Genomic DNA, 23739 nt, shown 5'->3' with positions numbered 1-23739 from the left:
ATTATTCAAAACCAAACTGCCATCCTAGAACAAGCTAAAGGCATGGGAATCCTGCCTATGGGCACTTAGCACAAACAATCTGAGGATGTTCTGGAAAACAAGGAAGGAGAGAGAGAGGAGTGGGGAAGGTGCTTGTGTGAACCACCGATGGCCCCGTCTCGTCAGAGCTGACACTAAGCACTGAACTGCACCTGGCAGTGGGTGCTTTTCATCCAGGAACTCGACAAGTCCGACGGAACCCGCTGGGCAGGATGAGGAAACTGAGGCTCAGAGGGGCGACATGGCTCACCTGAGCTTGGTTTGGACCCCAGGTAGCCCATCAGAGTCCATGTTCTTAACCAAAACACCACACTGGCTCTCAAGTAAAAGGTGTTTGGGGGCTGCAAGTTGGGGTGGTCCATCCTCAGGCATCGGATGGGGAGACAGGTGGGGCTTCAAGGCCAGAGCAGGGGTCCTGACCAGTGCTCCTGACCAATGCTCCCAGGAAGGCCAAGACAGGGTCTGGAGGAGCCCCAGGTGGGCAGGGGTGGGAGGATGAGTCAGGAACATGTTCCTGCTCCTGGGAATGGAGCTGACTGAGTCAGGATGGCCCAGGTGTCCAGGAGGCTCAGGTCCCGGATGGAGAAAGTGGCACTGACTGCACCTCCCCTTCTGTTTTTAAAAGTTGGCAGTCCTAGTGGATTCCTGACTAGCAGTCATGCACTGAGGGGAGGAGGAGACGACTGTGGACGTGAGAGGTGGAGGGAAGGCCCCTGCAGTGTCTCCAGGCTGACCCCTTCCTGTTGTACAGATGAGGAAACTGAGGCTAATGGTCAACAGGTGATTATCCAAGAAGGTGACTTCCGGTGGGTCACTCTGCTCATAGCCCTCACGGTGTCCCTCTGGCATTGCTCACCACTGGTGGCCACCATCACTACACTGTGTGAGGACACTGGCAGGGACGCTTCTCAGGAAGTCTGCCAGAAGCTGCCTCCCCTCGCCACACTGGCTGAGTCCTAAAGTTTATGACACTTTACAAGAAACTTTCCCACACTGAACACCTATTCATGTCTTCTAACGTACACAGCCAAGCACCGAGGGGCCCTGTTTAAAATCCCATTGTCCCAAAGCTTCCCCGACTTGTTCCCAGAGGGATAGCCATCACCATCTTGAGGGACAGTGGTCCCCTCAGGTCCCTGTCCACGCCTGTGCTCGTCAAATTGTCAGCACACGGCTGGCTCCTCAAAGGAGCCAGAAACACACAATGAACAGCAGGCTGCCAACAGGGGGCACAGAGGAGTGGCGGGCAGAGGTCTGCTGTGACTCTTGTTGGTGAGACCAACCCAGGACAAGGAGGAGGACACAGCAAGGCTGTGTATCCCAGGATACTAGGACAAGTGCAAACTCAGGGGAGCAGGAGCCCCAGCAGAGGACTCTAAGTTTAGGGGAAGTGGCAGAGATGGCCCGTGGTGATTTCTAACTGTCTGCTTTGGGGACAGTTGTTCAGGAATCACGGATGAGGTAAGAAGTCCTAAATTCCTGGAAGACCCAGCTTTGGAAACAGATCCGGGGCCAAATCCTGACTGTGCCCCTGTATGAACAGCCCTGTAACTCGGAGAAGTTACTGAACCTCTCTCCGCATCAGCCTCCTCCCCAGCAGAGTGGAGTTGCTCGTTCTTCTCCTGTGTGGCTGCCGTGAGGTGCAGGGCACCTGGGTTGAAGCTTGACACACAGTGACAGTCACTGCACACCAGCCACAATGCCCAGCACCCGCTGCCTTGGGGGTGGGTGACACTCCTAGCAGTCTCTGAGCTGTCCCAGTGCCCGCAGCGTGCACAGTGGGCTCTTAACAAATGCTTACTGGACTCACATGGACGAGGAAGGACAAAGGAAAACTGAGATGGAGTTGCCGCGCACTCCTTTTTCACAATGAGGATTATGGAAATTCCTCGTGGCTTTCCTCATGCTGCGGGAAGACTTGGCAAACTTCCATTCTGAGTAACCTGGTGGTGAGTGGTCCTTCCACCCAAGCCCAGGTGTGCTCACTCAACAGCTGTGTGCTGGGGTACAGCTGTGACGGCCACCGGTACGGAGGCCTGATGCAAGGAGAGGAAGAGGGGTCTGTGGAACCTCCCTGGGCACCCGGCATGCCCTGCTGGGGAGCCAGCCAGGGCCCCGCGGCCAACAGCACCCCCACACCCAGGTCCGGGTGAGGGCAGCCTCACACCAGGCCACCGCGGTGGAGGAACATACCTCAGTCAGGACTGATGACGACTCTGGTTTCGAAACGTTGTGGCTGTTGAAGAAGATGGACTCACGGTCTGAAAAAGCAGACAGGAAGGAGCCACGATGAGAACCCAGAGGCAGGGAACGCGACACCACCACACAACACCAGGGGGCAGCACCACCCCAGCCACGCACCCAGTCTTGGGCTCAGTGGCCAGCAGCAGCCCCTGGGCTCCAGCAAGCTGGGCACCCCTACCCCAAACAGATGCCACACCCTGGATGGACATGTGCCCAATCAGGGCCTCCATTTCAATTTTTCCTTCACGTAAATATGACTGGCTTAACGAACCAGCCTCTGCTGCCATTTCACAGTACTGCGCCTGGCTTTCCCCAATGCTAAAGTCCCATGCCTAAAGTGTGTCAGATACATCACCAAAAAGTGCACCAGGGGGAACGGGGGCTAGGTGGGAAATGCCGCACACCTGAATGTCTAAGTCCCGAGGTAAAGCGGTCTAGTAAAAGCCATTTAAACCAGTTTTCACACCCCCGTCCCAGCCCATGGAACTCTCTTTTGGGGAATACACTACAGAGAAACAAACAGGCTGTCACTAGCGTGCGAGCACTTAACACACAAAGGGTTCTGCTGTTTCCCAACTACTCAGGGAAAAAATAAGAAATCAGAACAGGGCTTCCATAGGATCCACCCAAGAAAGCACACAGAATAACTTCTGCTTAGCATTGAAAGGTAGCACAGCCCCGGGAGATACTGTCCACCTCCTCCCACCCCACGCTCCCTGCTCCATGCCCACTGCACCTGTCCCGCCTCAGTCCCCATGGTGGGCACACTGGAAAGGCTGACCAATCCCAAGAATAATGAGAGTGAAGAGGAGACAGTGTGTTCATCCATCTCCAAGGAGAAATGTCCATGGGGAGTAAACCAAGGTTGCTCCAGAGAGACGTCAGGCCTGCTGGTCAGAAACCTGTTCTTGAGCACTTGGAAGCATGGGCACTCAAATGCAAGAATCACAAACCACGAGTCTTGAGGCTGAGTTCTGGTAAAGGCTGTCTATCACCTCCCCATGACTTCCCCCAAGAACAAACAGCACAGGACCAGCACAGGACCATCCTGGGCCATGAGTCCCCAAGTGGCCCTGCAGCTCCTGCTTGGGTCCTTGCAGGGAGGGGCATTGTGGCTCCCATCCCTCAGGACACAATGCTTAGCCTGGGACTCAGGCCCCTAAGTGCAAGGGCAGGAAGGGCACTGGCTGAGGAGCCATACCAGGGGATGCTAAATCTGGCTGCCAGCAACCCCTACCAGCTCCAGGACTCTATGGCTCTGCAACAGTCATGCATGAAGATGTGATTGGGGTAGAGGCCAAGCAGGCAGGCGCTGAGATGTACCTGGCATCCTTCCCGCTAGTGGGGCACAAAGGCCCCTGGTTGCCCGGGTGTGCCCGATAGTCCTCCCACTGCTCCAACCAGAGCCAGTCCAGACGGGGGAGCACGACAGATGGTTCTGGGGAGGAGCCTGGGGAAAATAAACACCCTGCAAGACTTGCACCAAGTAGCTCCATGGACCTCTACTCCCGGGTACCAACAGGCAAGAAGAGTGGGCCTTTGGGGTTGGCAAGCCTCCATGACCCCAGAGGCCTGAGCAAGGCTCGAGCAGCTGGCATAGGCGCTCTGGCCTTGTGTGGGTACTGCCCACCTCCTCATCCCACAGGCCAGCCTGGCCCAGGCCCTGAGCTCAGGACGCCCTCCTATCCATACCCCTGCCAGTCAGCGAGGGCACAGCCGCAGTGGCAGAGCAGGCCTGGGGGCAAGGAAGAGCCACCAAAAGAGGGTGGACATAGTAAAGTTCAGAGAGGTGGGAAGCCTGCAGGAGCCACAAGGAGAAGACATGGGTGCTGGCTAGTGCCAGGGAGGGACAGAGCTGGGTACTCAAGAGGGGCCTGCCACTGCCTGTTGAACTGGACTAATCAAGTCACCCAAAAGTTTCTCGTGGGAAGGAGATAAAAAATCCAGACCATCTCAAAGGAGACTCTTTTCTCCCCCTGGCTATGCCTGACCTGGGAAGCTCTGGCCAGAGGACTATCCAGCAGGGCAGTGGGCTCAGCTCCTTGCCATATGCGGCCTGAGCAGGGGTCAGAGGGAGTGGTAGTAGCTTTCAGCCACTGCCTGTCACCCACGAGATGATGGGACGCTGAGACAAGACAGAAGGGCTCAGAGCCCCAGGAAGGAGCCCTGGCACCCAGCTCCTTGGGCAGCTTCAAGACATCCAGATCCTCTACCGGATGGACTGGGCCAGAGCATTGCTCCTGAGCTCAGTGGCAAGGCCCTTTGTCATGGGATTGTCTACGGGAGCAGCAGTCTCTGTCCCTGGACTAGTCCTGAGGAACATAAAGTGTGGGTGAAGTGTCACCACCAACTTCCTGCAGCAGAGGGAAAGCCAAGAGAGGAATAATGGTTGTTTTTGTTCTCAATTTACAAATGAAAAAAACAGGTTTAAAAGAAGAATAAATGGTAAGATTAGCCCCCAAATATCCCAGCAACTCAGCAAGGCAGTTGTGAGCGTGAGCTGTGGCCACACTGTCTTCAGCCTCACTTGCTTAATCTCTGGGGGGAGTGGGGAGGCCATAGCAGATCTGCCTATGGTGACCCAAGTCTCCTTCTAGCGACCATACAAGTATCGCCTCTGCAGAGGGCCCACCTCTGACTGCCCTTTCCCAGTGGCTCCCCTTACCCAAGTGGTGTCCCAGGACTCCCCTAGAGCCCCTCAACTCAGGCCATAATTGGACCTTTTATTATTTCTTTCCTTGTGTGCTGCTTCTCTCCCTAGAATACAAGCTCGTGAGGGCAGGGAGCCTGGCTGATGATCTAGTCCCTGGCTGGTACAGCACCTTGCACAAGGTTGGGCAACAGGTAGGTTCAATAAATGGGTATATATCATCGAATCGTAAGAGGCTCTAGAGTGGAGATCAGCAAACTACAGACTGCAGGCCAGGCCACCTGAACCTGCAAATAAAGTTTTATTGGAGCACTGCCACACACATTCATTTATATACCATTTACAGCGGCTTTCAAACTACAGTAGCAGCATTAGCTAATCGTGATGGTATTGGAAATATTTACTACCTGGCCTTTTGCAAAAACAGTTCACTGACTCCTGCTGTATCTGGTGAGAGACACCACTCTTTTATGTACCCCTTATGAAAAAAAGGCCCAGCATGGAGAGTAGAAAAGGGAGTCCCCACATCCTCAGGGTCAAGGTAAAGGAGAAATAAAATCACTATGCAGAAAGGAGGAGTTAGGAGACTTGCCTGTCTCTGCCCTAGCCCTGGACAGAGAGAGGAGAACAATCTCCCCAGGAATGTGAGCCACGGGCAGAGAATGTAAGTGTTCCTGGTGGCCAGCGCAAGTCCATGTCAACTTCCTCCGTAAGAACTCGACTTCACTTCCAGCCATTTTGCAGATGCCATTGGCTGTAAGACCCACCTGACTTTAGAGATGTTAACATGTAAAAAACAAAAGTTCACCTAAGAATCAAAAAAGAGTGGCAGTTGTGGAGTGAAGACTTGTGTTCTTATCTCTATCCCAGGGCAGAAAAATCCCCAACCTCCGTGCTGGGTAATGGGAACCAGAAAGCTCGTGTGGGGGCTGGAAAGAGGCCAGTGCCCTGATGCCCGCTTTTCAACCAGTCCAGCTTAAAGGGCTGCTGTCACCTTCTGCTTCTCACCAGAAAGAGAGCATGCGTGTGAAAGCACAGAACCCACGCCGGCGCCCTGGCACAGCACCCTGAAGACAGCAGCACAGAATCGGCTTTGGGATGGATGGACAGACAAGACGCACTGAAAGTTACTCAGGTCACCTGAACATAACACACATTTCTCCTTTTCAGCTTGTGTGTTTCTCTGCTGTTTGGCCCTGGTCTGCAATTCGTGTTCATCTGGTAACCTAGAAATGGCCACAAGAAGACACACAGACAAGGAGGTCTCATCCTCAGATACAGGAGGAAGAGCTCGCTGGCTCCCAGCACTGAGACGGAAGTTGGCACTTTGCAGCCAGGAGGATAAAAACCCCATACTTTTGTGCAGAAAGAAGATAGGTCTGGGGGTAAATTTCTTTACCACCTAGAGATGAAGTGATTTGCGTAAGAAAAGAGATAGGAAGTGATATGATATAGCTACTCTTAATTTAGTACATTTTCCACAGATTTAAAAAAACTGTCAGCCTCTTCCAGTCCAGTTTGGAGGAAATGTCTCTTGGTGGCATACAGCCACATACAAAAAGACCCCTCCTCACACCCAGGTTGTTCTGTCATATGAAGGGACAGAGGCTGGTACTGGTGTTAGGACAGGGATGTTCCAAACCCTGAAAACGCAGCCTCGTCCCTGCCCTTCCGCCTGAACTCAGAAGGGAAATGAAAAAGACACACATTCCCAAAGCGGCCGCTCTCTGTGCTGTGTTAATGGAAAGAAAAAAGTCACCCTGGGGAAGAACCGCCGAGGGGGGTGAGAACAACAGCTGAACTTCATTCGAGAGGGTTTCTTAAACAAGCCAGGAGGTGTGGATGGTGACAGGTGGGCCCAGGAGGAGGGACTTCAGGAAGACACATGCTTGCTCAGACGCAGATCAGGCAGCCTGCCTGTTTCAACACTTCTAGCGATGGCGGGCTTCCTTGGCAGAGAGAAATGTCTGAGTTTGAACAAACCACGCCAGGGCAATCGAATGTCCTCCAAGGAGTCCTCCTGGAAAACTATGTTTATTCCAAAGTTCCACTGTTCCAAAGGCTTCTGGAATTTGCCTTAGAGATCCCTTCAGAACCACAAGAACATTCTTTTGAGCAGCCCCACTACCAGCAAAGCTTTCACTTAGTGTCAGTTTTTGGAATGGCCAAGGATCATCTGGTGTCTGGCCTGGTGAAAGGTGAGCACTGGCTAAAGAAAACCCCTGGGTGTGGCCCACAGGCTGCCCCCGAGAGCGCTGCCTCTGATGCCCAGATGACAGCAGCACCACACAAAGACCACTACCACATGACATCTCAGGGCACTTGGGACTGCCACCCCAGGCACGGCCGGGATGACTTTGCCCACTTCTGACTTGCCCAAAGTCCTGCAGTGAGAAGGCCTGGGACCCAGCAGCCACCGACTTCTGACCAGGTGCCAATTTCTTCAGCAGCTGCAGAAGCTGCAGGACCTCAGGCTCCGTCTCCCCATTTGGAAAAGGGAGACATGGGGTGAAGACGACTCGACAGGGCAGCCAGCACTCTGGCCCCTCCCTCCCTCCCTGGCTTCCCTGCAGGGCCCATCCCAGCGTATTCTTCCTGGGAGTCTCATTCCTGGGTGGGCCCCCAGGGGCAAGTGGTGAAGAACAGGCAGCTGGTGCCACATCCCAGATGTTCCCCTGGCTGAGACAGCATGAGGAGTGGTTACCTGACATGCCCGCAGAGAAGTTCTTGAGCGAGGGCCTCTGGACCACAGTGTAGGACTCGCCAACCACAAACACCTTGTACAGGACTGCATTGTGGTTGATGAAATTCTGGACCACACAGGGGGGCTGGATGGCATTCAGGCCCTCCTGGTTGAACACGATGGCCATCTGGGGAGACAGAGAGCCAAAGGATCTGTCAGAGGCCACCACCGCTCCAGCCTCCAACATAGCAACACATCACCTGTCCAGGGCACCTCCACCAAGGCCCATCTGGCCCTGTGGCATGAGGACTCCCCAAGAACAGTCTCAAGCTAGGGTGAGTGGAGAGGCGGGGGATCAATTCACTTCTGTGTGGGAGTCTGGAAATCCTGCATCCACTGGACTGCGACGTAGGGTTGAGCTGGCTGTGCACTGTACAACTCCTACAAGCACTATTCACACCGTAGTCCTAGGGAGAGGGACCCCCTGGGTTGTGTGCCACTCTACCCTTATGACCTCCTAGAGGCTCCTCCACAAAGACCCAGGAGGGGGAGGTAGGAAGCAGTCTACGGATCAGGAGCTGGGAGGCCTGCAGTCAAAGCCTGTGTGATGACAAGGGCTGCCTCTTGTCAGGCACTCATGACAAGCCAGGCCCAGTTCTAAGCACTTTACATGAGTTACCTGGTGTCATGCCCACAATGCGCCTCTGGGGTGGGCACATTACCATCCCCCTTTTACAGATGAGGAAACTGAGGCCTGAGGAGTTCAGTGACCTGTTAGAGAATGAGAGGGCTGAGAATGGAATTGGGTCTGCCCCGCATCCAGCCTTGCCCTCATACACGCTGAGCCACACAGACACATGACAGATAGGTACATGTCTCTGTGCTCCCAGTCCCTGACTCCTCTGGGGACAAAGGTCCCTGATGGGAAGATGTGACAGGGGACTGAGGTAGGGAGGGCAAAAGGGCAGTTGCAGAAAACCCCTCCATGTTGGCCAAGGCTGGGTCTGCCCAGGGCCTGCTCTAAGGACGACGGGACAGAGGGTTGGCCCGTGGCCCACTAGAGCCAGCTGGCAGTGCCAGGGTCATGGCTAATCCCTCAGCCTACAGGGCCCCAGGAAGGAGCTGCCAGATGCCCAAGGCTCCTGAAAAGGGATAATAGGGACTGGACAACAGCTGGCCACCTGCAGCGGCCGCCACCCCTCTTGTCAACTGTCAAACGTCTTCCTTACATGCCTGGTGCTCGGCTAGGCAGGAGAGAAGGGGCAATCCAAGCCACATGAGAAAAACAGAAAGTGCATGCATATGCAGGGGGATGGGGGCTTGAGGGGAACAGCGAAGGTCACCACAGCCTTCTGACGAGATAAAGGAACCACATGTGGAGAAAGGGAGGGACACGGGCAGCTGTGGGGTCGGATGGGCTCCATCCCCCTCCAGCACTTGCTGCACAAGCCCAGGCAGGGCACGCAGCCTGTTTAAGCTCCATTTTCCTTATCTGTAAAATAGCAACAAAACTACCACGGGGTGACTTTGGGGATGCTTTGAGCTTCTGGCTAAGTAGTTAAAAAAAGAAAAAGGGAAAGAGAGATTCCACTGCAGAGCAACCTAGTGCACTTGCACCAGCTCAAAAACAAAACAAAAACTCAAAAAGTTCTGTGAACATAAGATGAAAACAGAGTGGTATGGCAAAACTAGTCTTGGTTCCGACTGAGGCAGGGGCTGCGAGACAGAGGGAGGGCCTGGCCAGGCTGGGGTAGGGGCGAAGACCCTCATCACATGCACAGACTCATCCTCCATCCTCGCTGCACCTGGCATCCTTGGGTACCCCTGGGACAGGTGAGGAGCTTGTTCCCCACCCCTGCCCATCCTGTGGAGGGCATCCACACCAGTGGGAGGGCACCCACACCAGTGGGAGCGCCCCTGTGATGCTAATAGGCCCCCACTGCACACGTGAGCCCCCTGGGAGTCCCCTCATGCTCGGGACTGTGCTGCATGTTCTGCTGGAGAGCACCCGTGGAAGGGTGGGGAGAGAAAGTGCAGGTGTGTACACGTGGGAGCCAGACAGCTGAATGAAGGGTGATTATAGCCTCCACTGAGGGCACCATCCCACACCTGAAGGTTGAGACCCCCGTCAGTGGCCTCCAGAACTCCCACCCCTCTGCAATTACCCAGCACGCTCCAGGGCAGTTTATCAGACAGCTGCCCCAGGAAACCCATGTAGTACCCTCCTTGTGCTTCACAAAAGCCGTTATATTCCCAGTTACAAACTCGGGACAGAGCTCAGAGAGACTCAGTGATTCACCCAAATTTGCACAGCTGGCAACACACAGTGGCAGAGTTGATCCCAGGTCTGTGTGATTCCAAAGCCCCAGTTCTCAGGCCCCATGTGACAAGCAGAGATGGTTCCCTCCTCCCAGGGTGACCTATTCTGCTTTAGGCTGGTCTGATCACACTAATGAATGACTACATTCATGCTTCCATCCCAAACATCCATAGGACTGACAAGCAGGGGACCACTGGGTGGTGCCAGGGGCAGGTGGAAGGTGGGCAGGCAGGTGCGGTGAGGGCAGCACAGACACCTGCTCCCTCCCTGGCCTGCCAGGGTGCATACCCCAGAGGGTGCTGCTGCTGGCATGGGGCCCAGGACAGGGAAGGCTGGCTCCCGCAGGGAGACTCCGCAGGCGCTCTGGATCCCAGCAGGCAGCTGGCCTCTGCAGCGGGTGAGGATTTCGACTGGCTGCTCCCGCATAGCTTCCCAGAGGCAGGGCCAGTCCCATCACAGCATGTCTTGTGCTCCACTGACACTGACTGTTTATAGATATCCCCCATAAATACACACCAGGGATAAAGAGTGCTGCATAAATCTACTAGTGGCTGTTACTGCCAGGGCTTCCATTTTTAATCATGAGCATGTGGGAGCTTTTCTGACAGTGGGGATGCCCAGGGACAGGCCAGCCCACAAGGCCCACTTAGGGACATCGCATGTGCCTAACAGGGAGGCCCCAGGCTGGGCTGGGCCCTGAGAGGCGCACGGCAGCCCAGGGAGGCCTGAAGACCATGTCCCTGGTATGGTCCTAAGGGCTGCGAGGACAACAGAGACCCAACAGAGCCCCTGCACAGCCATCTGCCACTCTCGCCCCCAGAAGTCCTCACATGCTCACCCTCCTCCACCACCTCCCATTGGCACTGTCTCTCTCTAGGGACTCTCTGTCCCCATACTGGGGCAGGCCTCACATCTTGTGCTCCTACCCCCTGGCACCCAAGGTGGGGCCAGGAATGCCCACAGGGTGAATAAAAGAGCGAGTGGGTGGGTAGATGAATCAAGACACCCAGCAGGTGTGGTCTCTCTCCTCCCCAACCCCTTCCTAAGTGCGGCAGCACTGGCAGGTCCTTGTGGGTGTGACAGGTGCCTCTCATTTAACAGCCCTCACCTGGGCCCAACCCAGCACCTGCCACAAAACAGGTCCCTAGGGAGTGATGACACTGATGGGCCAAAGGACAGAAAGCCAGGGACAGGTCAGATGGGGCTGTGACTTGCATGGGCTCTGCTGTGAACTGAATGTGTATGATCCCCTAAAATTCCTATGTTGAATGAAACCCTAAGCCTCAGTGTGATGATATTTGGAGATAGGGTCTCTGGGAGGTGATTAGCATTAGAAGAGGTCATCAGAGTGGGGCCTCCATGATGGGATTAGTGCCCCACCTCATAGAAGAGACCAGACAGCTAGCCCTCTCCCTTCACACATATGCACATACACGAAGAAGAGGCCATGTGAGGACACAGCCAGAAGGAGGCCGTGTACAAACCAGAAAGAGAGCCCTCACCAGAAACCAACCATGCTGGCACCTTGACCTGGAACTCCAGCCTCCAGAACAGTGAGAAAATTAATGTCTGAGGTTTAAGCTGCCTAGTCTATGATGTTTTGTGATGGAAGCCCAATCTAAGACAGGTTCCAAAGTGGGCATGAGGGCCCCCAGCACATCCTTCCAGCCTTGGGGATAGGACAGGCACCAGGCCACAGTGTTCCTTCTACTCAATTCCTGTGGAGCCTAGGGAACACAGGGAGGGAGGGAGGCTGCCTACCAGGGAGCCGGGACTAAGAGCAGGACAGGGAGCAGCTGCAGGTGTGGAATTTAGCACACAGACCTTAGTAAGGTCCCAGCAAGACATGAAGAGGTGGAAGGATTGGGGGCACGGGGACAATCAAATCTTCTTCCACTCACCTCGTGAGAGTTGGTGCCATGAGCCACTCTAGTTTTGCAAACTATGGTGGGGGAGAGAAAAGCAGAGGGGAATTAGTGAGGCCATTCACTCACAAAGCCCAAAGTGGCAGACCCAGGGGGACGCGGCACTTCTGGAAAGAAGTGTCAAACTCCTGCAGCCACACTGGGCTGGGGGATGGGGGGAAGGGGCAGGTGGGAGCTGCTGAGACACGCTGACTCTCTGCTGGACAGCGACTGGTATCTGCACTCAGGGTGACGTGGACAAACAGCCCCGGGCCGGGCAGGAAAAACACCTTCGGTCCATACCACCCAAGGACCCACTTCAGTGGTGCAGGTGGTGGTGGGCCCCAGGGCCATGCCCTCTCTTGGCAGTCAAGGCCTTTGTCCAACTTTAAATCCAGAGGGGACTGTACATCCCCACCCCTCTCCCACCCTGGCCAATGCCCAGCAGCGCCCGGCCCAAGCTCTGGCTGTGCTACATACTGAATGGGAAAGTCAGGCCGTTCTTCTCCAGCAGCTGCATGGTGTCGTCCCCGCACAGGCTTGTGAGCTCCATGAAGGGTGGTGAGCAGATCCTGTCGTCTGGGTCAGAAGGAAAGGATCGTCAGTACCCCCACTGGGCAGCCACCCCGGGCCCATGCCCTGCTACAGCCCCTCCTCCAGGGGCCACCTGCGCGCCTGCATCTGACGTTCCCACACTCCGCAGTCGCATGGGTTTGTGTCCCGCCTGAACAATAGCAACGGTATATTCTTTTTTTGTTGTTTTTGGCTGGCTGGTACAGATCCAAACCCTGGACCTTGGTGTTATTAAGCATATTCTTTAATTACATTTTCTAATAACATTTCTGTAATTATAAAACTTGCATATGATAACTATAAAATTTGAAGAGCACAGAACAGTAAAAAAAAATACATATTCACAGATGTTACAATTGTTTCTACTACATTTTTAGCCTTTATTTTAGACATTTATACACATAGAGCTTTATAATAGGATACAGTCTTCTAACTTGAATTTTAACTTAATACACTGTGACCATTTCTCTAGTTCAATAAAGACTTTTTCCACAGTATGATACACTGACTTCATAATAATCACAGGAACAATGCGGCACTGAAGCTAACAGTTGTTCAGCATTGTGCAAGGGCTTTGCAGACACCATCTCTACAAGTTTGCAAAATAATTCCCTAAGGAGGAAACTGAGGTCAGAGAGATGGAAGAACTTGCCCGTGGTGACACAACTATTCCCTTGCGTGGACGCAGCACAATCCCTCGCCTCCTCACCACTTAACACTACAGAGCTCCTGACGCAGCGTCTGATGGTCCTGTCTCCCAGCTCCTCTGGAGCACACTCACTGGACCTCCCTGGCTGCCACACCCTGGCCCAGGGCCTGCCCTGTGCCTTGCCAATGCCTCTCACCCTTAGCACCTCAGCTTTCCCGAGTCCCCAGTCTCAGACGGTGCCTGCTTCTCCAGGCACCTACCCAGTGGATTCTAATGGTGTGGCTGATTTTCTGAAAAGCTCTGGAAGCCAAATTGCTCTGTTCATTGTGAAGCTCCTGGTGTCAGGCACTAAGTAAGGGTGAAATAGATTATTTGTGGAATGAGAATCATATTTTGAATTTCTCCACTGATTAGTAAATTACTGGCTTGTTACTATTACTTCTTGTCATAGTCCCCTTCCCTGATAAGATCATGAGCTCCTCAGGAGGTGGGACTGCCCTGTACTTCTGGGCACAGGGGCTGCGGAACTCTGCCAGCCACCAACTTGGAAACCAAACCAAAGTAAACAAGCAAAGAGGCTTGTTCCCACGAGCTTCTAGCTACTTGGCTGGCTAGGTGGTCAGCACATTAAACCAAGGTAAGATCCAGCCTCATTCAACACATAAAAACAAGTGCCAACAAAGACACAGGGCATATTAAAAGTGCTTTCATCTCCCTCCTCACCTGAACTCATCGCCCCCCCACCTCCAGGTAAAATCCAAACCCCAAGGAGGTGCAAGATTTGGGGAGTTGCAAGGTTTCTTTGGGGGCTGCCTTGGGTTGAATGTCCCCCCCCCCCAAACTTAATCCCCACCGTAACTATTAAGAGGGTGGGAAATCCTATTATGGTAATTGAAAGATGGGCTTGAAGAGGTGATTAGATTTTGAAGACCTTGCTCAGTGAATGGATTAAAAATGGTTATGGGTGTGGTTCTGAGGGCTTTAAAAGGAGAGTGCAGGAGGAGCTATTTCTCTTTCTCTGCTCTGCCATTTTCTGGCATGTGAGACCCCTGCATTGCTGTAAAGCCACCACCAAAGGAGATCCTCTCCAAATGTGTTCCCTGGACATTGGACTTCCAGCCTCTGAAACTGTAAGCAATAAATTTTGTTTTCTTTATAAATTACCTAGTTCCAAGTATTTTGTTATAAGCAACAGAAACGGACTAATAATACAGGGCCATAGAGGGTGGTCTGGAGCCAGCATCTGTCAAGCCGGCAGCAGGCAGTGTTGCGGGCCCTCTGCACAAAGCACTCATTGAATCCTCAATGTGCTGTGACAGTGTCCAGATGTGTAATGTTCAGAAACAGGGGCTCCAAGAGCTACCCATTGCCTGAGGTCACATGACAGTCAACAACAGAGCCAAGATGAGGAGCCAGGGTTAGCAGGCAGTCCAGAACAGACATCAGAAAAACCAGGGTGGGGAGGTGGGAAGGTAGGGGTGGGTCCTGGTGCTCGGCTGCAAGCCATAGGCAGGAACGCTGGTGAGGCACTCGCAGGCCTTTCCACAGCTGTATGTGCAAAAGGCTCATTGCTGCAAACACGAAGGCCCTGCAGCCTAGCCCCAAAGGGATGTGATGCTCAGGCCTGAATAAACTGGAGGATTCTGCAGTGGGCAGGCTTAAGACAGGTGATCACCTAGCCCCTTCAGAGGCTGCTGGGGTCAAATAGACCACCTTCTATGAGAGCTTCCAGACCCCCTCCCTGACCCCTGTTTTCAGAGCAGGTGAATCTGCTTGGCTTTCAGATACTGGCTTCTCAGATTTCAACGATCTCCTCAACCACCCTTCCCCACCCCAGCCCCTCCAAACTTTTACATAATGTTGTGGATGATAGCCAACTTCTTAATAAATTACACTTGTTCTGTGCCAGACACTGTTGCACACAGTTACCCAGCAACTCATTTACCCTCACAAGAGCCCAAGGAAGCACTACTGCCAACCCCATTTTACAGACAAGGAAATGGGCACAGAGGTGAAGTTCCCTGCATAGAGTTACACAGTGAGTACATGGAGCAGCTGGCGGGGCTCGTACCCGGGCAGCTACTGACCACGGCCTCCCTGGTAGAAAAAAGCACCCACTGAGATCCTGGCTCAAGAGGCCCCTAACAGCATGCTCCTCTGCTTGGAGCAAACCTCAAAATGCCAGTAGCTTCAACATACAGATGTCAATCAAGGCAAGATATCATGTAATAGAATAAAGGACAAAAACCACATGATTATCTCAGTAGATGCAGACAAAACATTTGACAAAATTTAATACCCTTTCACGGTAACAAATTAGGAATAGAAGGAAATTTCCTCAACCTGATAAAGGGCAACTGCAAAACCCAGACTTTAAGATAACATCACGTTTACCAGCAAAAGACTGGATACTCTCCCCTTTTGATATTAGGAACAAGACAAGGATGACTGTTCCTGCCACTTCTACCTAACACTGTACTGCAGGTTGCTAGCCAGGGCCATTTGGCAAGAAAAAGGAAATAAAACTCATTCAGATTGGAAAGGAAGAAGTAAAACTATCTCTATTTGCAGACAATATGATCTTGTATATAGAAAACCCCAAAGAATCCATCTACAAAAACCCAAAAATTATTAGAGCTAATAAACAAGTTCAGCAATGTTGCAGGATATGAGATCAATCTATGAAAAGCAATTGTATTTCTATACCAGCAATGAACAATCAAATGTTAAATTAAGAAAACAATTTCATTTACAAAAGCATTAAAAAAAGGATGAAATACTTAGGAATAAACTTAATAAATAAGTGCAAGCCTTATAAACTGAAAACTACAAAATATTGTTGAAAGAAATTAAAGAAGACTTCAATAAATGGAAAGACACACTATGTTCATGAATAGGAAATTTATTATTGTTAAGCTGGTAATACTCCCAAATTGATCTACAGACTCGATTTAATAGCCACCAAAATCCCAGCTTCCTTTTTGCAGGAATTGAAAAGCTGATTCTAAAATTCATATGAAAATGCAAGGGACCCATAACATCTTGAAAAAGAAGAGCAAAGTTGAAGGACTCAAACTTCCTGATTTCCAAACTTACTACAAAGCTATAGTAATTGAGACAATGTGGTACTGACATAAGGAGAGACATTTGGATCAATGGAATAGAATCGAGAATCTAGAAATAAACATATTTAAGCTCAAATGATTTTCTACAAGAGTGCCAAGATAATTCAGTGGGGGAAAGGATATTCTTTTCAATAAACAGGGCTAGGACAACTGGACATCCACACGCAAAAGAATGAAGTTGGACCCTGCTGTGGATTGAATGTTCCCCCAAAATGCACTGGAACTTAATTCTCACCGTAATTGTGTTAAGAGGGTAGGAAATCCTATTATGGTAATTGAAAAGTGGGTCCTTTTAGGAGGTGATTAGATTGTGAGGACTGTGCCCTGGTAAATGGACTGATACATTCATGGAGTAATGGGCATGGTCCTGATGGCTTTAAAAGGAGATCGAGTGAGGAGCTTAGCTCTCTGCTCAGCCATTTTGCCACATGACACCCTGCACAGCTCTACAGCCACCACCGAGAACAGATGTGTCCCTCACCATATGTGTTCCTGGGACTTTGGACTTTCTAGCCTCCAAAAAGCAATAACTATTCTACTTCTTCATAAATTACCCAGTTTCAGATATTTTTTATAAGCAACAGGAAACGGACTGATACAGACCCCTAACTCACATCATACACAAAATTAATTCAAATGGATCATGATATAATTACAAGAGCTAAACCTACAAAACTCTTAGAAGAATAAGTGTGAATCTCAGTGACCTTGAGTTAGGCAATGGTTTCCTTAGATGTGACACTAAAAGCTCAAGCAACCAAAGTAAAAATTGATAAACTGGACATCACCAAAATAAAAAGCTTCTGTACATGTATTGAAATATTACTCCGTACCTCATAAACACAATTATTATGTGTCAATTAAAAAAAAATTTTAACTTTTGTGCTTCAAAGGGCACTAAAAAGAAAGCAAAAAGACAATCCACTGAATGAGGGAAATATTTGCAAATTATGTATCTGATATGGGTCTAGTATCCAAAATATATAAAGAATTATTAACAACTAAACATACCCAGTGTTTGGCCAGATACCTGCCCCTTTCTGAAATCTCAAGCTCTGGTGTGTAAGATGGCAGCCTGGCTGGTAGCAGGGACCAAGTGGGCCAAGACAGAGGGGCACATCCACACGCTCATGTTCTGGTTCATTTATCCTGTTTTGGAGCTGGATGACCACACCCTGAGCAGTGGACACCATTGGCTGCCTGCCCCACTCCTACTCCAGTGGGGGCTAGGACTGGCCCAAACACACTATTTGGAAGGGCTCATATTCCAAGCTCAGGCCTAGCTGCCAACTCACCACCACCAAGGAAACTAGCCTTTGGTGAAGGAAGTCCTGAGCCTGCAGAGCAGATGCTGGAAAGGACCCCTGTCCTTCACTAGGCAGTCCCCACTCTGGCCTCTGGATGTGACAGACCACAATGTCTGCACTGTTTGAGTCAGTTTCTGGCTACTTGTAACCAAGATCATCCTGACATGCCTATGAAATCACAGTAAACTAGAAACTACTACTGTTCTTATTTTGGTTTCAACAATCATTCACCACCACCACCAACAAAAACGTGTTGAGTCTCTACTAAATTCTACAGCAATAAGACACAGACACCCCTGCCCTCATGGAGCGTACATTCCAGTTGAAGGGACCCAAATAATGAGCCAGACAGAGAAGCCAAATGTACAGCTGGACAGAGCTGGTGGAGAAACATGAAGCTCCAAATGGGCAGTGCCGGGGGTGTCGGCGGAGCTGGGGCTGTGCAGTTTGAACAATGTGATGAGGGAGGGCCTCGCTGAGCAAGTACAAAGGGAGATGGGCCAATAGCCACGTAGCTGGGGGGATTACCTTCCAGGCAGAAGGAACAGCCACTGCAAAGGCTCGACATGCTGCTGTCAGGATGCACGAACTGGGCCCAGCCTCTGAGATCTGTCCAGCATGTGGACACAGGTCACCTGGATGGGTGGGAGGGCTGGGGAAGCAACCTAACCCTGCAGCAGCAGAGCCAGCACCCTGGCTGCCTTCACTGGCTGGCGGGTCACAGGGGCATCCCCTCCACCTGGGCACCAACAGACACACCAGCCTTGCCCACATGAAGACAGTGACAACAGAGGTCCCTCCAGCTAAACCACAGGAAGCTCGGGGCAGCATCGCCAGCAGCTCTTCTCCCCAGATAGAGACAGGATAAAAACTCTGGGTAAGTAAGTGCTGGGAGCCCAGGAGGCTATTTCTGGCTCCCTGGAAAAGGCTACTGTTGCTTATTTATCTGGATGAGAGATGGAAAGAGGCTTTTTTTGGTGAGATGGTGGGTTGTGTTCTTTTGAGAGCTGTAACATCAGCCCTTGGAAACCGAAACATTCCAGTCTTCCCTCTCTGCCACTCCAAATCAGAGAACGTGAAGCTGGCAGGACCCTGGGGATGGGTGAAAATAGTTGAAAGCCACATACAAGTAACTAGCAGGGCCAGGACAAGAGCTGGTATCCCAAGGAGTCATACCTTACTGCCCTGTCCACTCTGCCAGGTGGCCTCGCTCTCATCCGACTGGCAGCAGCTGCTACAGAACTAGCAAGAAAATAAAAAGACCCACAACACACACAAGAGGACAGGGTGGGGAAAGGAGGGGGATGGGTGCTTGAAGATGCAGCTTTGAAGCCAGCCAGCCTGACTCTGAACCTGGGTGAATGACTCGCTAGCTGAAACCTTTGGCAAATGACTTAACTCTATGGAGCCTTGCTTTTCTCGTCTGTAAAATGGGAGCAATGCCTCCCCAGAGGGTTGTTGGGAGGCCTGGCACGCAACAGGCTCTCAGCTGGGGATACCCACAGGACAGCTGGTGGATTCCAAATCATGGCCACTGATCCACGTCCAGAATCGGGGGGGGGGGTGCCGGATGCCCGACCCCACCAGGTGGAAGGCCTCATCCTCACTGGCTTTCCATACTGGTTTTTAAATCCTTATCCTGTTTTGTTTTGTTTTGTTTTGTTTTTAAATAATTAGATTTTCCTTTTTAATTCTGTTTTTACTGAACACTCTGCCATAGATATTTTCCTGTGATTCTGTATCTCCTAAATGTCTGGACATGTCCTTTAACAACAGACATTTGAGCTGGTGCCAATGTTTCTCTATCACGGACTAGGCTTAAACAGGCAGCTCATGCACAAGGCTTTGTGCTTGTGGCAAATCATCTCCACAGGCCAAGGTCTCAGAAGTGGGGTTTTGGGGTCCACGGGAATCGACATTGTGGTTCTCGCCACACTGTGTTCCAAAAGAACTGGCCATGGTGCCAGCAATGAACAGTCTTGACCACACCTTCCCCAGCCCTGGCTAGTCCCATTTTCAGAAAGCTGGACTTTTACAAAGGGAAGAAGATGGTCAGCATGATGAATGATCCTGCCCCCTCCCCCCCCACACACGGTCACTCTGGGGACAGCAGACTGTCCAGCAGAGGGGCAGGGCATGAAGACACAGAGGCTGGCACAGAGAGCTCAGGGCCAAGCCCTGGACAGAGGTGCCAAGCCCTAGATGCAGGTTCCAGAGGCTCCCCTGGGCAAGCCATGCAGCCTTTTGGGTCCGGGGTTCCTCACTGATAGAACGGGGGTGATCTCTCCAAATTTTAGGCAGAATGTAGGTGCATAAAGGCAGGGCCCTGATTAATCCCGTTCATGGCTGTATATCCCCAACAAATGAGTGAATGAATGAACTAAAGCTGGTCTGGACTCCTTCCTCTCCTGGCCTGAGGGATGTGGTCCCTATCACAAACTAGGCTCCCACAGGGCCACAGCATCACAACCCAGGACACCCCGCATAGGGGAGAGCCCTGTACAAGGGAGGCCTGTCTGCTCATGCTGTGGACGCTGCCTCTTGGGGCTGGGTGCAGTCCTGCTCTCCTGGGCTAGTGCCCATTCCCAGAGGCCCACACTGAATGGCAGGAAAAGACCTTATTCAGGAGGGGGTGACGGGCGCCCAGCATGTTGCTAACAGAGGGGGCAGTCAGTGGGATCCATGTTCTCATTGAACCTTCTGAAAGCAGGAGCTGGGGCAAAACCAGTGCCCTGATTTCTCAGGCTTTTGTGCATGCTGGTCCTTCAGCCTTGCCAGTCTTTTTTTCCTCCAAGACTTAGGTCAGGCCACCTCCCTCATCTAGGTATCTGCTCTGAGAATCCCTTTCCCGATCACCTGAGAGAAGACCCCCCCCTACTGTGCTGGCCACAGGCTCCACACTGCTCATCTCACTGGCCAATGATGCAGCCGCCTCCCTGCCTGACTGGGCACCCCTGCGGGGTCTGTGGAGGACCTGGGTTGCCCAGGTTTGAATCCTGGCTCCGCCTCATATCAGCTGTATGACTCTGGCCAAGTAACTTCACCTCTCTGTGCCTCAGTTTCCTCGCTATAAAGTGAGGACAACAACAGTACTTACTCCACAGGGTTGTTCTCCTCCCTAATTCTTAGAAAACGTATTTTAAAATTACGAAACAGCTGTATGACTCTGGCCAAGTAACTTCACCTCTCTGTGCCTCAGTTTCCTCGCTATAAAGTGAGGACAACAACAGTACTTACTCCACAGGGTTGTTCTCCTCCCTAATTCTTAGAAAACGTATTTTAAAATTACGAAACAGTTCCTAAGTACAGAAAAGAATACATGCTCACATTTTGCCATATTTGCTACAGAAGTTTCTTGTTTAAGAAGAAATAAACTGATAATGATATGGCTGAATCCTGCCCTTTTGCTCTACTCAGGGGTGGCCACCACCCCACAGGTGCCGAGGACAGTTCTCAGGCCGGAATCCCGGCACCTAGTGAATGTGTGTTAGAACTGGTTGTGCTAGTGTTATTATCACCAGTATTATCATATGTGAGCGGCAGAAGTGAGGTATGCTGGGAAGTTCTGGGAAGTGGGTCAAATGCCAATTACACATCAAGGAGCTAGAACACTAGATATGTCCAGCACTGACTTCACCATGCCCAGGGCCATGGAAGCCAGGGAAGACTGCCTGGAGGAAGTGGTCATGGCAGAGAACAGCCCAGAAGGCAAAACAGGGCAGCAATCATGAGCATCAATTCTGACGCCCAAGAGCCAGTCCAGGGGCTGCAGTCTGGGCCACCAGGCCAGTTCACTAATGCTTTCTGATCCTTCTCCTCATCCTTAAAATGGGACAAATAATGCTGCACACCTCCCAGGGTTGTTGCAGGGATGCAGTGAGGCCACACTCCTGGACGGCATTTGGAAACACTTGAGAACCAGAAAACTTGAGAACCAAAACTAGAGCCTGTTTCCGAGGACACACCACCCTCCTGAGCACGCCTGGCCCCCACTAGCACTGGCGGCCCCAGCCTGCCCAGTACAAGCCTTCCTCTACGCCTGCTCTCCCGGGATGCTGGCAGAGCAAGTGCTGTGGCACCAGCAGTGGGCTTCTTCCCAGTGGCCTGAGTGAATGTTCCTGGAGTTTATTCACCCAGGAAGATAGCCTCAACCCATCTCCTCCCCACACAGCCTCGTCAAACCACAGACCACCAGATCCCTGAGTCTTGCTCATCTTCCCACCAGTTAACCCAAATTGCACATAGCTGATGGATCTTGGCTCATGTTACACAGCCATCACCTGTACTGAGCAGCTCCCAGCTCAGGAACTGTCCATGGCCCCAAGCAAAGCACAAAGCCTTCCCAGGCCTCTGCTGCCTGACCCTATGCACCCTTCTGCCATGGGCTGAATTGTGTCACTCAAATTCATAGTGAAGTCCCAACCCCCTGTGCTTGAATGGGACTGTATTGGGAGATAGGGTCTTTAAGAAGGTAATTAAGGTAAAGTGAGGTGATTAGCGTGGGCCCTTATCCATTATGATTTGTGTCCTTATAAGAAGAGATTAGAACACAGACATACACAGAAGGTGGACCATGTGAAGATACAGGGACACAGTGGCCATCTACAAGCCAAGGAGAGAGGCCTCAGGAGAAACCAACCCTGCTGACACTTAGATCTTGGACTTATGGCCTCCAGAACCGTGAGACAATACTTGTACATCTCTGTTGTTTAAGCCACCTCATCTGTAATACCATTATGGCAGCTCTAGCAAACACACACACTTCTCACCTCCTCTCTGACTGCAGAACCCAAGATCATGCCCAGCCAAACCCTGGCTCCCAGCAGAGTGGGCTCCTCCCCCGCCCCACCTCTAGGACTTCCCTCCTCCTCCACTGTGTGACAACGACCTGCTCTTCCAAGCATCACATGAGCTTCACCTCGTCCCCAAAGCTCTCGAGAACAAGCTTCCCTGTCATGCCGCTGCCCATCAGCACTCACCCAGCATCTTCTATGGATGATCACGTTTTTCTAGGACCTTTTCTTTCATTGCTACCCTGTTTTGTTGTTCATCTCTTATACCCTATTAAATTTTCACATTTGGGTTCTGATTCAGTAACCAGGTAGTATGTTCTTTGGGGAAAGGAGAGGCAGGTGTCAGTAAGAACCATCTCTTTGACAAGTGTCCGTGTGTGATGCTAAATCAACAGACAAGCAAAGGAAACAAAGGTGGCGGGGGGAGGCAGAAAGCTAGCACAAGCAGCAAAGGAAGAAAGGAGGGGGCCTGTGATCCTCCATCTGGCCACCACGTGGTGCTGTGGGTCTGGGGCAGCCCTGATGCGGTGGGACTTGGATGAGCCTGGTGCGCCAATCTGTGAGGTCAGATGCCCATGACTCATTTAGTGCTTAATTGTCCAGTCACATTCCCTCTGAAGTCATGCAGTTAGGGGGCAGGAGTCACATGCTCTTGAATCCTAGACAGGGAAAGACATTCTGTACATTCTGGGTGAACCAAGTCTCAGCCTGACAGCAGCTCCAAAACAACCTGAATGGCATGATGATGGTCACCTAGTAATATCCAACAGTTAAGTCACAGGCATGTATAGGGGTGGGAAGACGACTGCAGGCCTGAGCCAGGAGGGGAGGCCAAGAATGGCCTGGATGACACTTCCTGGATGAGAGGAAATAAAGACAGAATTGGTCCCTGAGGTGAAAGAACTTACAGCAACATGTGACAGACTAGCATAACACCATGTCCACCTGACCTGGAAGGGCTCCAGGCCTCCAGTCACAGCAGACTACATGCCCACTCCCAGGTGGTGCCCCTTCCCCCAGGTGGTGCCCCACCCCATGCCTCTCCACCTGTCCCCCATCCTCCCTCAGATCAGCAGTGTCTGCCCCTCCCACTGCACTTCCAGGGCATGTCCCCTAACCCTCACTAGTGCTCTGGGCTATGGTAAGTGACTCATCCCTCCCTGTAGCCCAAGGGCCCCTCAAGGGCTGGGCCAGCACAGGTCCTGGTAGTAGACAGGGCTGGATTTGTGGCGGGATTTGGGGCTTCAAAAATGGTGGAAACAACTGAATCGCAGTGACATCATCACGTGTACCTTTAGGCGCATTCATAGTCCTGGATGAGATAACATTGAAATAACATGATTTGTTTTGTTTGTCAAGATATTAAAAGTTCCAGGCCTTGAAGCTGGCATGCCCTGGGACATGGGGACTTTTGGAAACCACTTGAAAACCTGCAGCAGCTTTGGGTCAGGT

The 23739-nt window shown here is 51.7% G+C and overlaps 1 protein-coding gene across 3 annotated transcripts in view; it reads right to left on the bottom strand.

The window, feature by feature from the left end:
- The window catches only part of ITPK1 (inositol-tetrakisphosphate 1-kinase), a 171894-nt gene that overhangs the window by 9993 nt on the left and 138162 nt on the right, over positions 1-23739 (bottom strand). For all 3 annotated transcript variants that reach the window (XM_063089648.1, XM_063089649.1, XM_063089650.1), the window contains exons 6-9: positions 12321-12419; positions 11838-11878; positions 7638-7803; positions 2233-2300 (exon numbers count right to left, since the gene is read on the bottom strand). In XM_063089648.1, the coding sequence (XP_062945718.1) occupies positions 2233-2300; positions 7638-7803; positions 11838-11878; positions 12321-12419 (374 nt within the window). The remainder of the gene's footprint in view (positions 1-2232; positions 2301-7637; positions 7804-11837; positions 11879-12320; positions 12420-23739) is intronic.

The sequence above is a fragment of the Cynocephalus volans genome, chromosome 3 (genome assembly GCF_027409185.1).
Source record: "Cynocephalus volans isolate mCynVol1 chromosome 3, mCynVol1.pri, whole genome shotgun sequence".
NCBI classification, from domain to species: Eukaryota; Metazoa; Chordata; class Mammalia; order Dermoptera; family Cynocephalidae; genus Cynocephalus; species Cynocephalus volans.
Note: the sequence above shows the minus strand (reverse complement) of the source record. Positions and strands in the feature narration are given on the sequence as shown.